The sequence below is a fragment of the Rana temporaria genome, chromosome 4 (genome assembly GCF_905171775.1).
Source record: "Rana temporaria chromosome 4, aRanTem1.1, whole genome shotgun sequence".
NCBI classification, from domain to species: Eukaryota; Metazoa; Chordata; class Amphibia; order Anura; family Ranidae; genus Rana; species Rana temporaria.
In genome coordinates, this window is record NC_053492.1 from 454,369,766 (window position 1) to 454,385,495 (window position 15,730).

The 15,730-nt window shown below is 46.8% G+C and overlaps 1 protein-coding gene across 2 annotated transcripts in view; it reads right to left on the reverse strand.

Annotated features, from left to right (window-relative positions):
* The window catches only part of LHCGR (luteinizing hormone/choriogonadotropin receptor), a 230,749-nt gene that overhangs the window by 58,993 nt on the left and 156,026 nt on the right, over positions 1-15,730 (reverse strand). For both annotated transcript variants that reach the window (XM_040351597.1, XM_040351598.1), the window contains one exon: positions 3,413-3,481. In XM_040351597.1, coding sequence (XP_040207531.1) covers positions 3,413-3,481 — 69 coding nt within the window. The remainder of the gene's footprint in view (positions 1-3,412; positions 3,482-15,730) is intronic.

Here is a 15,730-nt window from a genome sequence, read left to right on the forward strand (position 1 = left end):
GGCTCCGCTCATCACCTGGCCAATACCATCCCTACAGTGAAGCATGGTGGTGGCAGCATCATGGTGGGGGAATGTTTTTCACCGGCAGGAACTGGGAGACTAGTTAGGATTGAGGGAAAGATGAATGCAGCAATGTACAGAGACATCCTTAATGAGAACCAGCTAAAAAGTGCTCTGGACCTCAGACTGTGTGGAAGGTTCCTCTTCCAACAGGACAATGGCCCCAAGCACACAGCCATCATAACAAAGGAGTGGCTACAGGACAACTCTGTGAATGTCTTTGAGTGGCCCAACCAGAGCCCAGACTTGAACCCGATTAAACATCTCTGGAGAGATCTGAAAATGACTTGAAAGGTCCTGCAAAGAAGAATGGGAGAAACTGTCCAAAAATAGATGTGCCAAGCTTGTAGCGTCATACTCAAAAAGACTTGAGGCAATTTGGTTCCAAAGGTGCTTCTACAAAGTATTGAGCAGTGGCTGAGAATATGTACATGGGAGTTTTTTCCTTTTTAATACATTTTCAAAGATTTCAAACAAACTTCTTTCGTTGTTATTATAGGGTATTGTTTGTAGAATTTTGAGTAAAATAATTAATTTTATCCCTTTTGGATAAAGGCTGTAATACAACAAAATGTGACCTGTGTGTTTCCCAGAAGACAGCGGGGGGGGGGGGGGGGGCTGTAAGGGGCGTGACCCCTGTGGGAGTCTATGCCCGGAAGTGGGTGCAAATACCTGTATTATACAGGTATCTGCCCCCCCTCCCCCCTGAAGCGGAGGTTCCATTTTTGTGTGGACCTCCACTTTTACCACTTCACATCCCGGCTATTGTAATATGACAGCTATAAGGTGGCTCTGCCATCCTGGGTGACTGTCATATGACGTCCTCTGGCCTCCAAGCCGATAGGGCGCGATGTCCGCCAGGTACCCGCGATTGGCAGTTACAGAGCCAGGGACATGGATCTGTGTGTGTAAACACACAGATCCATGTCCTGTCAGAGAGGAGACCGATTGCGTGTCCCTTGTATATAGGGACACCAATCGGTCACCTCCCCCAGTCAGTCCCCTCCCCCCACAGTTAGAATCACTCCCAGGGAACACGTTTAACCCCTTGATCGCCCCCTAGCAATGACCCCTTCCCTGCCAGTCACATTTATACAGTAATCAGTGCATATTTATAGCACTGGTTCGCTGTATAAATGTGAATAGTCCCAAAATAGTGTCAAAAGTTTCCGATCTGTTTGCCGCAATATCACAGTCCTGACAAAAATCGCAGATCGCCACCATTACTAGTAAAACATAAAAATGTCATAAATCAATCCCCTATTATGTAGGCTCTATAACTTTTGCGCAAACCAATCACCATACGCTTATTGAGATTTTTTTTACCCAATTTTTTTTAAATTGGAATATTTATTATAGAAAAAAGTTAAAAATATTGTGTTTTTTTTTTTCAAAATTGTCAAAGATGATCAAATACCACCAAAAGAAAGCTCTATTTGTGGGGAAAAAACAACATAAATTTTGTTTGGGAGCCACGTCGCACGACCGCGCAATTGTCATTCAAAGCGTGACAGAGCTGAAAGCTGAAAATTGGCCTGGGCAGGAAGGGGGTGAAAATACCCGGTATTGAAGTGGTTAAGATGGCGGCGGCTAGAAATGATAGGGTGTGTTTCAAAGTGATTTCTCAACAAAGTAAAGCACAGTGGCAGTGCGTCTATAGGAGGCGCTGGAGTGCCGTCCCCTCTGGCTCCACACCGCCACTGATACAATAACATAGATTCATGCATTGCGTGAATCTATGTTATTGTTGCCGGCCGCTGGTCTATTCAGATGGCCGGACGGTGAGCGCCGACCACCTGAATAACGGCAGCTGGTTGGCTGTGCGGAAGTGCCTATCAGAGCCAGCGGCTCTGATAGGCTTTCCGAGTACAGCCCTCAGTCTTCCGGATGTTTATCCAGGGGATGTACGGGAGGTGCGTTCCTTGGATAAGACTGACAGGCGTCTCAGCCAATCAGGTTCACCGGTTCTGGTAAACTGATTGGCTGAATCGTCATCGAGGGCGGGAGAAGACATCGAGGTAGGTGGAAGGAGGATGGCTGACCCGCCGAGAAAGGTAAGTGCCGGGCGAGGGGGGGGAAGGGGCATTTTACAGGGCACAAAACCACGACAATGGGCACAGTGGGGACAATGGGCACAGTGGTGAGTGGCGACAATTAAAGGGCACAGTGACATCAATGGGCATAGTGGCGACATTGGGTACAGTGGTGACAAAGGGCACAGTGGCGACAGCTGTCACAGTGGCATCAATGGGCACAGTGGCGACAATGGGCACAGTGGTGACAATTAAAGGGCACAGTGGCGACAATTAAAGGGCACAGTGGTGACAATTGGTACAGTGGTGACAATTGATGGGCACAGTGGCTGCGTTCGATGGCATGGCACAGTGGTGACAATTGATGGCACAGTGGCTGTGTTTAATGGCAGGGCACAGTGACTGCGTTTGATGGCATGGCACAGTGGTGACAATTGATGGCACAGTGGCTGCGTTTGATGGCATGGCACAGTGGCTGCATTTGAAGGCATGGCACAGTGGCTGCATTTGATGGCATGGCACAGTGACTGCGAATTGGTGGCACAGTGGTTGCGTTTGATGGCATGGCATAGTGACTGCATTTGATGGCATGGAACAGTGGTGACAATTTATGGCGCAGTGGCTGCGTTTGATGGCATGGCACAGTGGCTGCGTTTGAGTGCATGGCACAGTGGTGCGAATTGATGGCACAGTGGCTGCGTTTGATGGCATGGCATAGTGACTGCATTTGATGTCATGGGACAGTGGTGACAATTGATGGCACAGTGGCTGCATTTGATGGGCACAGTGAGGCTGCAATTTTTATTTATTTTTTCGTTTGCGCCCCCCCAAAAACTTTGAGCACCAGCCGCCACTGGTAAAGCATGGAGACATGGATGGATGAGGGAGTTTGTTTGAACATTAAAAGTGAATTAAATAGCATTTTCAGTTTGTGGTGCTCAGATAGTTTAGTTCCTCTTTAAGCAATTGAGAAGCTGGTACCCAGCATAGTCTGCCTCTGTACATTATAACAAGGTTTTTGCTGTGTATCCGGACTTCATTTCACATTCTTTTCTAGCTTTTATTTTCTAGTCTATATATTATGTAACATAGTTTTGTCTCTATCAGAACTGGACAACCTGTATCTTTCCAACTGTTAAGTAATATTCACCCTTGAGACTTGCGCTCAGTGATGCAATGCCTGTACAGCTGGAGTGTTAGAGGTTATCCTTCCCAGCCCTCCAAACTGCATTTTACTCCACAGGAATCAAAGTTTTCACTTCTTCGCACTCTTCACATTTTCTGCTGAAAAGATTGACTTAATAAACAGTTATACCTACAGTTGATCCAGCTTTGTTCCATTGAATGCATAGTCTTCTATGTATACGAATCCATTCCTGAATAGGTTCCTGTGTGAGTATATTGTCAGAAAAAGTCACTAACTCAGAAATACAATGCACACAACACAACACTAAAGAACAAAACAGTTTTCATAACATTTGAAAATGTACTCCTGGATGCCCATACACAGTTAGAATTCTAACGAAGACGTCGGTAAGGCACAAGGCATACGTCTTTAGATGGGTTGGCAGAAACAAAAATATAGACTGGTTGGCATTTTTTTAATCTGATCAACCACTTTAAAGGGTAAGTTCACCTTTGTATACTTTCTTTTTTTTGTAAATTCCAGCTCCCCTATGCACCAATATAACATTCATGTACTTTTGCAAAAATATCAAAGCTTTCCATTAAATCTGCAGACACTTACTTTTTCTTGTCCTAATCCATGTTTCCAAACGTTTCCATTAGTAATGTCTTTCTTCCTTATAGACTAGAGGTCATGACACAGGAAGGAGTTGATCAGCTGACCTCATTAGCACTCACTCTGCATCATCCACCCTCCCATTCCCAGGTGCACATTTTTTAAATGAAATGGAATTAATCAGTGATCACCCTTCTCACTAAATACACAATATTCAATCAGATTGCATAGTGCAGTGATGGCAAACCTTGGCACCCCAGATGTTTTGGAACTACTCCCATGGTGCTTAGCTACACTGCAGAGTGCATGAGCATCATGGGAAATGTAGTTCCAAAACATATGGGGTGCCAAGGTTCGCCATAGTGTATGGCTATGTTTATACACCTAAAATTACTAGTTGTGCTTTCAATGCCATTAATTCTTAACGGCACACCAAATACAGAAGCAAATACACATTTTGCCATGTGAAAAAAACGAGGGGTGATGCGTGAAAATTTTCCAAAATGCCCCCTCACTGCTAAAAAAACAAAACAAAACAAAAAAACGAGTGGGAGTAATGCAGAGTTGTGAATGGGGCTTGAAAGCTGAGTGTTTCTGTCCACTCCCTCCTACATACTTGTATAATGCACTATAAAATCTGATTGTGTATTTAGTGAGAATGGTGATCACTGATTGATTGATTGCATTTCATTTAAAAACGTGCTCCTGGGAATGGGAGGGTGGATGATGCAGGGTGTGTGCTAATGAGGTCCGGTGGTCAACGCCTTCCTGTGTCATGACCTCTAGTCTGATCAGGAAGAAGACATTACTAATATAAACATCTGTACACGTGGATTAGGACAAGAAAAGTAAGGGACTGTAGATTTAATGGAAAGCTTTGATATTTTTGCAAAAAAAGTACATGAATGCTCGCTCTATTGGTGCATAGGGGAGCTGGAAAAATAAAAAAAAGTGAACAAAAGGTGAACTTACCCTTTAAAGTGGAGGTTCACCCGGAAATGTTAATTTTTAACATTAGATTCATGCTCATTTTGTCAAGGGGAAAGCAGTACTTACCGTTTTAGAGAGCGATCTTCTCCGCCGCTTCCGGGTATGGGCTGCGGGACTGGGCGTTCCTATTTGATTGACAGTCTTCCGACAGTCGCATCCATCGCGTCACGATTTTCCGAAAGTAGCCGAACGTCGGTGCGCAGGCCGTATAGAGCCGCACCGACGTTCGGCTTCTTTTGGCCTTTTCGTGACACGATGCATGCGACCGTCGGAAGCCTGTCGGAAGACTGTCAATCAAATAGGAACGCCCAGTCCCGAAGACCCATACCCGGAAGCAGCGGAGAAGATCTATCTCTAAAAAGGTAAGTACTGCTTCGTTTTTAAAAAAACTACCCGATTCCCCTTGACAAAATGAGCCTCAATCTAATGTTAAAAAAAAATTTCGGGTGAACTCCCGCTTTAAGTCCACCTTATAACAGTTTTACTGCTACAGGTTGGCACCTGTGCATTGAATCACGTATACGTGATCCGACTCTTCCGGGTAGGGGGCATGCATGTGTGCCACCGGCGGCTTACTTCCACTGTGACCACACACACAGCAGAAGCTGATGGGCAGGTACAGGGTACTCAGTATCCGCCAATCGCCAGACAGAAACACAGAACGGGGATCTGCCTATGTAAACTAGGCAGATTGCCATTCTGACAGGGGGGAAGGGATGGAGTTTGTGTCCCTGCAAAGCAGGGAATAAATTCCATCCCTTCCCCTAGTAAAAACTCCTCACACAGTATGGTAAAACACTGGCTAGGCCTGATGTTAAGTGAATGGTATAAAATATTGTTTGTAGATACACTATATTATCAAAAGTATAAAAAAGTGGCAGAGTATTGGAGTATCAGACGAAACAGACACAAAGTAAATAGAATAACCATATATACTAGTCTAGCAAAGTATTGGGACACCTGCCTTTACACGCACAGGAACTTTAATGGCATCCCAGTCTTAGTCTGTAGGGCTAAATATTGAATTGGCCGATTCACAAAGCGAGATACGTCCAAAAACATGGCTTCAGCCTTCCGACGTAACTTGCCTACGCCGGCGTATCGTGGTAGCATAGTTACGCTGGACGCATTCGGCGTTCCCATTATAAATATGCAAATGAGCTAGATACGCTGATTTATGAATGTAATTGCGCCCGGCGTATTAATATACGCTGTTTACGTAAAGCGTACGACCGGCGTAACTTTACCCCTCATAAAGCAGGGGTAAGTCATGTTAGGGTATGGACGTCGGAAACATCGGAAAAATAACGTTGTATTTTATGTCGTTTGCGTAAGTCGTACGTGAATGGGGCTGGGCGTAGGTTACGTTCACGTCGACAAAGCATTGAGCCGACGTAACTTAGGGAGAAAATTCGGCGTGATACTGAGCATGCGTGCGCATGCGCCATTCGCTAGGCGCGTCATTTACGCGGGGTCACGATTCATTTCCATACAACACGCCCCCTACCAGCCTACTTTGAATTAGGCTGGCTTACGCTGGCCAATTTACGCTATGCCGCCGCAACTTACGGAGCAAGTGCTTTGTGAATACTGCACTTGCCTGTCTAAGTTGCGGCGGCGTAGCGTAAAAAGGATACGCTACGCCCGCACAAAGATGGGCCCAGATACGTGAATCTGGCCCATAATTTGCAATTAAATAACATTTTAATCATATGAAGTTAATCACAAGAGTCCCCCTTTACATCAGAGTCCACAGAGTTCCCCTTTTACATCTGAACTTGCAGAGTTCCCCTTTACATCGGAGTCGTTGTGGGGGCGCTTGCAGAGCAGCCATATTCACTTGAATGGGTCGCACACAACGGGCAAGTGACAAAGGTATAAATCCTGCTGGGGCTGCAAAGCAAAAGCACCCCCGACCGCTGCATCTGCAGCTAAAGTCGGAGAAGTTAGGGAAGTTTTGGTGTAAAAGGGTTAACTTAGGCAAATCGGCTGTTTACTTTGAAAAGGGCATTTTCCCAGAGCTTGGGGCCAGATTCACAAAGGAGATACGACGGAGTATCTCAGATACTCCGTCGTATCTCTTGTTCTATCTATGCGACTGATTCATAGAATCAGTTACGCATAGATAGCCAGAAGATCCGACAGGTGTAATTGTTTTCTACTGTCGGATCTTAGGATGCAGGGGGGAGTTTGCGTCGTAAACCAGCGTCGGGTATGCAAATTAGGAGTTACGGCGATCCACGAAGATTTTTCCCGTCGTTACGGCGTCGCAAGTGTTAGATTTCCGTCGCAAAGATAGGGCTGCTTTAACATGGTGTAAAAGTACTCCACCATGTTAAAGTATGCCTGTCTTTACCGAGTCGCTTTTGATTTGTTTTTAAATTTTTTATTTTTCCCAGCGTAAGTCTTTTTTTAACGTCACGATTCACAAAACGTCGGCGCGTCGTAATTTCGCGCAAAGCACGTCGGGAAATTTGCGACGGGAGCATGCACAGTCCGGCACGGGAGTGCGCCTAATTTAAATGGTACCCGCCCCATTTGAATTGGGCCGCCTTGCGCCGGACGTGTTTACGATACACCCCCGCAAATTTCCAGGTAAGTGCTTTGTGGATCGGGCACTAAATCTGAAAAATTGCGGTGGTGTAACGTAAACCGGTTACGTTACGCTGCGCCCGCTCTACGTGAATCTGGCCCTTAGTGATTAAGGTGAAGCTTTGCTGACTTCCATCATCCAATCATGAGCAAGCATAACTACTTTTTATTTTTCGTTCCTTCAATGAGATTGGGTATTCTTTGCGAAAATAATTTTCACCATGTTCACTAACTCAACCACCTCAGCGCCGGAAGGTTTTACCCCCTTCATGACCAGGAATTTTTTTGCTTATTAGCACTGTGCCACTTTAACTGCCAATTGCAACGCTATACCCAAACAAACTTTATATCATTTTTTTCCACACAAATAGATCTTTCTGTTGGGTTTAATTTTTTTTATTATATAAACGAAAACAACTACAAAATTTTGAAAAATAAATAATTTTTAATTTCTGCTGTTAAACACATCCATAAAAAAAATCGAATTTCTTTAAATATTTAGGTCAAAATGTATTCTGCTACATGTCTTTGGTAAGAAAAAAAAATCCAAATAGGTTTATATTTACTGGAATTTTTATTTATAATTTTTTTACTACTTATGGCGGTGATCAATAACTCCTTGTTCCCACAAGGAGTTATTGATCACCGCCATAAGTAGTAAAAAAATTATAAATAAAAATTGGTGTGATGGTGCGGCGAACAAGCTGACACTAACTGACACTGAGTGGAACTAACTGCCACTGACGTCACAAGTGACACGAATACAGTGATAATACTATACACTGTCCCTGTACTAATGACACTGGTAGGGAAAGGGTTAACATGGACAATTAAGGGCCTAACATTGTGTGCAATATATTCCCTTCGTTGCAATTGTGTGCAATATGCTCTTTACTAAATATTTTTTTTGATTTCTTGATCCCAGCTTTGGGGGTTTGGCGTGACCTAAACTTGTAAACAGGCAGCGACATACCAGTACGTCCCTTGGCCTGTACGGGCCGCCCGCCAGCAGTATATTGTGGATGGGCGGCCCGCAAGTGGTTAAGGGAAAATTTACTTGAAAGTTAGCCTTTTTGTCTTTAATAAATCAACCCCAAATACTGTCTTGGGCTTAACCTCCCTGGCGGTATGATTCTTTCTGAAAAAACATGCTGAAAGCGGTACAATTATTTGCAAGGAAATTTGGCGTTTTATACTGTAGGCCTGTGATTTTTAGGAATAACTCACTTAAATCTGACCAAACCAGAGTCTAATAGGCATCCCAGGTATGAAATTTTTTTTAAAACAAAATTTTAAATTATAATATAATAAATAATTATAAATAATTATAGCAAGTAATAATATAATTAAAATAAAAATTATTCAATAATGTAATCAACTCAAAATCACTAAAATTTGCTCAGTTGCAGAATTGTCGCGGTCATTATTATTTTTTTTTTATGACGAATTTCCCCGCAAATCGCTATCGCACAATTCTGCAAGTGATTATAATTTATTATCGCTGTTTTCTAGCTGATCTAAAACCATTTTTGACATAAAAAGACACTTTTGGTTGCTATGGACAATCTACAGTTTTCAGGCAGAAAGAAAGGTTTTTATTATATAAAATGACATGTAGGACACTGGGCAGACCACTAGGGACAAGGGGTGTGTGTTTTTTTTACATAAAGTACTGTAATCTATAAGATTACAGTATACTGTATGTATAGTGTTTGTTTACTTTTTTGAATTTGGCGCCGATCTCCGCTCCCGTGCGTCGTAACGTCGCAGGGAACGGAGATCGGCGGCACAGGAGGACGCTGTGTGAATCGAGCGAGGTCCCGCTCGCTCACACAGCGTGGTGACATCGCTGGATCCAGGAGAAGGTAAGCCAGCGCACGCTGCAGGCTCTGCATGTCTACCCCGAGCGTGACTCGGGGTTACCGATTTTGGTAGAAAAAATCAACCCTGAGTCACGCTCGGGGATACTGCCAGGAGGGTTAAGAGTCTGTTAACACTAGTGTTGCTCACGAATATTCGCATTGCGAATATTCGACTCGAATATAGCATATTCGAGAAATCGCGCTATATTTCGAAATTCGCAGTGAATATTCGCAATTCCGAATATTCGATTTTTTACAATTTTTTTTTTGAATCAGATCACATCCTAGATATCTCCATCGACGTCTAAAAGCATTGCTGGTATCATTAGAGACCCTGGGCCGAGTAGCTGAAGCGTTCATTGAATTTTCCAGAAAGATCGCAATGCGATTATTCGGCAAACGCAATATCGCGCGATTATTTTCCTCGCCCCGATCTTCCGCATCAGAGCGATTTTTACAGTTTCATTTTTAAAACAGATCACATCCTAGTGATCTCCATAGACGTCTGAAAGCATTGCTGGTATGATTAGAGCCATTGGGCCGAGTAGCTGAAGCGATCATTTTATATTGCCGAATATTCGCAATGCGAATATTCGGCAATAGGAATATTGCGCGATTATTTGCTCCGCCCTTTTGCATCAGAGCCAATCAGAGTTCTCCTTCCACACTCGTCACAGGTTAGCAACCAATAGGAACCTGCCTGCATGGACATTATATAAGCTCACTCCCAGCACCATTTCATTGCAGATTCAGAAGCTTGCTATAGAGTGTGGAGGCTGTTTCTGTGTTCCTGGTTTCCTGGTTTCCTGTGTCTTTGTTCTTGATTGATTTAGATCATCACCAGCATTGCTATTTAGTGATTCCAGTGGATCTTTTCCAGTATATCAACTGCTTTTTTCAAAGCAATAGACCCAAGAGCTTTTTTCAAAGCTACGTTTTGTGCTGTTTTGTGCTGTTTTTTTCATTTGTGTTACTGTTTGATCCTGCAATCCTCCCTGTTCAGTTATATTTGCAAGAGATTTCAGAACACATATTGATCTGAGCTTTATAAAAGAGCTTTTCTAAAAGCTAAGTTTTGTTCATCTTGTGTTACTGTCAGATCTTGCAGGTTCACTGTTCAGTGATATTTGATAGGCATCTCAGTTCAAATTTTGTTTAGTTTTCCCTAAAGAGCTTTTATAAAAGCTAAGTTTTGTGTTCAGTTTAGTTAAATTTTGTGTAGTAAGTGTACACACTGTTAGTGTACATTTATTTCATCTAGCTTAGCTTAGTGTGTGTTTAGTGTCTGTGTTTTGTGTTTAAAAAAAAAAAAAAAAAAAAAAAGTTAGTGTTTGTTTAGTGCTTTTTTTTTTTTTCTTTAATTTTGTAGTCCTTGTCTGGTGTACTACTTTTCTTATAGTTTAGTAGCTGTCTGTGTACGTCTTTGTCTGCGTGCCTGTCTTGTAAAAAAAACACAAAAACACATTTTGTTCACATTTTCCCCCCCAATAAAGTTTAACCCCCCCACACACATATCAGCAATTATGAGCGGCATCCGTGGCCGTGGCAGTAGGGGTAGGGGAGTTACTCCCAGTGCTGGATCGCTGCCAGCACGGGGTACCTCTCGTGCCCCTACTAGTGGTAGAGGATCGGGTGCAAGGGGAGTACGCCTGATCCGGGAGTTCTTCCCATCGGGCAGCCGCCCGATATTGCCATCTCAGGCTCAAGTAGTGGTGGACTACATGGGGCACAGCAGTGCCACTGAGTCGTCGGTCCCGACTCACAGTAGTACCACCATTACACCGTTGCCTGTACTACCCCCCCCCAGCCCCCAAGAGTCCAGCATCTTACTGTTCGACAGCGACAGTGATAGGGATCTCTTGGGGGAGGCCATGCATCAGGCAGACCTCCAGCTCTGTCCTGATGGTCAGGACCTTTTTGAAGGGATGGATGAGGAGGATGGGATACCTGCTGGCAGTATCCCAGAGACATCCCTTCAAACTGGTGCTGCTGTTTTGGTGCAGGAAACAGCAGCACCTAGTCAGACCCAGGCGTGGGTGAGGGGACAGCGGAGCCAGGCTAGAGGCTCCATGTCACGTGGTTCCCTCAGACCAACACATCTCAGCCCTTGGTCTGACATCTCTGGGGGCGAAGAGGGTGACCCATCATGGTTGCCATCTGACGCGTCGGCTCACTACGTCAGTGACGACGGGGAAGGTAGGCACCCTGGTGAAACGGTGCGCCAGGTCACCACCAGGGAGACCATCGTCAGGGTCTCCACTGGTGATGGCAGCAGGAGGTGTCAGGAGGAGGAGCAGCAGCAGCAGCAGCAGCAGCAGCAGGCAGCTCCACCTGTGCGCACCGAATCCCAGCAGGTGCAAGTAAGCGTCACCCCATCTGACAGGAGGGCGGTGCTGAAGTCACCTGTCTGGAATTTCTTTACCCTGGTGGCAGACAACCCTACCGTGGCCATCTGCCGGATTTGTAAAGTGAGGGTGAAGAGAGGGAAGTGTTTGGCTCGGGTGGGTACCACAGCCCTGAACCAGCACCTCAGGATAAACCACTGGGCGTTGTATGAGGAGATGAAGCGTGGTGGTGGTAGCAGCGCCACCACCACAAGTGAGCAGGGTACAGCAGCCCCTGCCACATCTTCATCTGTTTCCAGCAGGTCATGCCCCCCCGCTCCCTCTAGTAGAGGTACTGGTACCGGCAGCCAGACCTCTACTTCCACAGCACCCTCCACGTCTGTGTCCCGCACTGCCGTCCGGCGCCAGGCGTCGATTTCAGACGCCTTTGACCGCACCACTCCCTTCCCCCCTGGAGACCGACGTGTGCGTTCCCTCAATGGGCTCCTGGCAAGGGTTATTGCCCAACATCTGCTGCCCTTCAACATAGTTGACAGCAACCCCTTCAGGCAGATGTTGGAGCAGGCCCAACCCCAATGGCATGTCCCCAGCCGCCATTTCTTTGCCAGGACTGGTGTCCCTGCCCTACACCAGCACATTGTTCAGAATGTAACCCTGTCGCTGGATCACGCTGTCAGCGACAGGGTTCATCTGACAATGGATGGCTGGACCAGCAGGCATGGGCAGGGACGCTACATCAGCTTCACGGCCCATTGGGTTTCCCTCCGAGGCGTCGGTGAGGGATCGTCGGCAACCGATCTTGTGGTGCCGCCCCGGGGTGTCCAGGGGAGAACTGCTGGTCTCCCTCAAGCCACTGTCTCCGCAGCTGCTGAGCCTCCCAGCAAGCGCCCCCGTAGCTACTCAAGTGTGGGGCACGTGCGCTGTCAGGCCGTGCTCCAGCTTGTTAGTTTAGGGGACCGGAGACACACTGCAGAAGAAGTGCTGAAAGCACTTCAAGCTCAGGTCCAGAAGTGGCTGACACCCCGAAGGCTCCAGCCAGGTATGGTTGTCTGCGATAACGGCAGCAACCTACTCGCCGCCCTCCATGCTGGCAGTCTGACGCACGTGCCCTGTCTGGCACATGTCCTCAACCTGGTGGTGCAGAAGTTCCTGCGCACTTATCCAGGGTTGAGTGACATTGTGGCAAAGGCGCGTAGGATTGCCAGCCACTTCAGGCGCTCCCCAACCGCTACCGCGTCCCTGTCCAAATTGCAGCGGAAGTACAATCTGCCCCTTCACAGGCTGATTGTGGACAGTGTGACGCGGTGGAACTCCACCCTCCACATGCTGAAGAGGTTGTGGGAGCAGCAAAGGGCGGTGAGGGAGTACCTGATGGAACTAGGCACTCAGAGGGCTTCACCACAACTCCCTTTCATCGCCTGTGCGCAGTGGGGGCAGATAAACCAGGTCTGCCAAGTGTTGTCCTCCTTCGAGCAGGCGACCAAGATGGTCAGCAGTGAGCAAATTGGCCTCAATAGCGTGCTGCCAATACTGTTCATGCTGGAGAGGACACTAGATCGCCTGCTCGAGGCTGGGGAGAGTGCCTTGGTGGAGCAGGAGGAGTCAGCAATGCTCCACCGAGACCAGGGCCAGGACCAGGAGGAGGAGGAGGAGGAGGAGGATGATGATGAAGAGGAGGAGGAGGTGGTTGCTGGTGTCGTCCCGGAGTCAGGGCCTGGTCAGGAGGGAGAGCCGGTGTTGGGGGCACCGATAGTCCGGGGGTTGGGCATGTCTGAGTTTGACCAGCAGCGCCTCAGGGAAGAAGAGTCGCACCTCATTCACCTGGCCAGCATTGAGGAGTCACAGCGGGCTGTGCTCTTCCCCATGGCTGCCCACATGCTCAGATGCCTCAGGAGGGACCCCCGGGTTAAGACCATCAAGACGAGGGATGATTTCTGGATGGCCACCCTTTTGGATCCCAGGTGCAAGGGGAAACTGGAGCAGTTCATCCCAGCCAGCCGGAGGCAGCACCGGATGGAGGAACTGCAGGCAGCCATTGTCAGACGGTTGGAGCAGGCAACTCCCCGGCCTCCAGTTGTCCCCCCTCATCTCACCCAGCAGGTGGCTGCACCCAGCTGCAGCCGAGCAGGGGACCTAATGGAAGAGATGAGGATGTTCTTCCAAACCGAGCGACCCAGTACCACCACCAGCAGCAGCAGCAGCAGTCACCACCAGCGGCTGGCCCACATGGTGGCAGACTACATGGCGTCCGTCGGTGCTTCTGACAGTATGAGCACCGACGACCCCATGGAGTACTGGGTTGCCAGATTGGACACCTGCCGCGAGCTCGCTCAGTATGCGCTGGAGTTATTGTCTTGCCCCCCCTCCAGCGTACTATCTGAGCGGACATTCAGCGCGGCAGGTGGGGTGGTCACGGACAAGAGGACCCGTCTGTCCACAGAGTCCGTGGACAGACTCACATTCATAAAGATGAATGAGTCCTGGATCGGCGGTGACTTTCTGGCACCCGTCGTCGGTTCAGGGCGCTGAAGGGTCCCTTGCCATGCATTCCCTGATGAAGCCCCGGACCTGATGTATTTACAGTGCTGAATATAACTATTTCAACATCAGAGAAAATCAATGTTAATATTTGGTACAGTAGGCTTTCTTTGCAATTACAGCGGTCAAAAATTTCTTGTAGTTTTACACCAGCTTTGCACACACTGGAGGAGGGATTTTGGCCCACTCCTCCACACAGATCTTCTCTACATCAGTCATGTTTCTGGGCTATCGCTGAGAAACACGGAGTTTGAGCTCCCTCCAAAGATTCTCTATTGGGTTTAGGTCTGGAGACTGGCTAGGCCACGCCAGAACCTTGATATGCTCCTTACAGAGCCAATCCTTGGTTATCCTGGCTGTGTGCTTTGGGTCATTCTCATGTTGGAAGACCCAGCCTCGACCCATCTTCAAAGCTCTAACTCAGGGAAGGAGGTTGTTGCCCAAAATCTTGCAATACATGGCCCCGGTCATCCTCTCCTTAATACAGTGCAGTCACCCTGTCCCATGTGCAGAAAAACACCACCAAAGCATGATGCTACCACCCCCATGCTTCACATTAGGGATGGCGTTCTTGGCATGGTACTCATCATTATTCTTCCTCCGAACACGGTTAGTGAAATTATGATCAAAAAATTATATTATAGTCTCATCTGACCACATGATTTTCTCCCATGACTCCTTTGGATCAGTCAAGACAATTATGTCAGCAGTTATTTCACACCCTATATACTCTTATTAAGACTGCTGTACATCATGGCAACTCCTGCCCATGTGATATGACTCTGTATCAACTACTACTGTTAATACTACTACTGCTGCTTCTGCTGCTGCTGCTGCCCAGTCAAGACACCTATGTCAGCAGTTATTTGACACTCTATATACTCCTATTCCTACTGCTGTTCATGATGGCACCTCCTGCCCATGTGATATGACTCTGTATCAACTACTACTGTTAATACTACTGCTGCTTCTGCTGCTGCTGCCCAGTCAAGACACCTATGTCAGCAGTTATTTGACACTCTATATACTCCTATTCCTACTGCTGTTCATGATGGCACCTCCTGCCCATGTGATATGACTCTGTATCAACTACTACTGTTAATACTACTGCTGCTTCTGCTGCTGCTGCCCAGTCAATACACCTATGTCAGCAGTTATTTGACACTCTATATACTCCTATTCCTACTGCTGTTCATGATGGCACCTCCTGCCCATGTGATATGACTCTGTATCAACTACTACTGTTAATACTACTGCTGCTTCTGCTGCTGCTGCCCAGTCAAGACACCTATGTCAGCAGTTATTTGACACTCTATATACTCCTATTCCTACTGCTGTTCATCATGGCACCTCCTGCCCATGTGATATGACTCTGTATCAACTACTACTGTTAATACTACTGCTGCTTCTGCTGCTGCTGCCCAGTCAATACACCTATGTCAGCAGTTATTTGACACTCTATATACTCCTATTCCTACTGCTGTTCATCATGGCACCTCCTGCCCATGTGATATGACTCTGTATCAACTACTACTGTTAATACTACTGCTGCTGCTTCTGCTGCTGCCC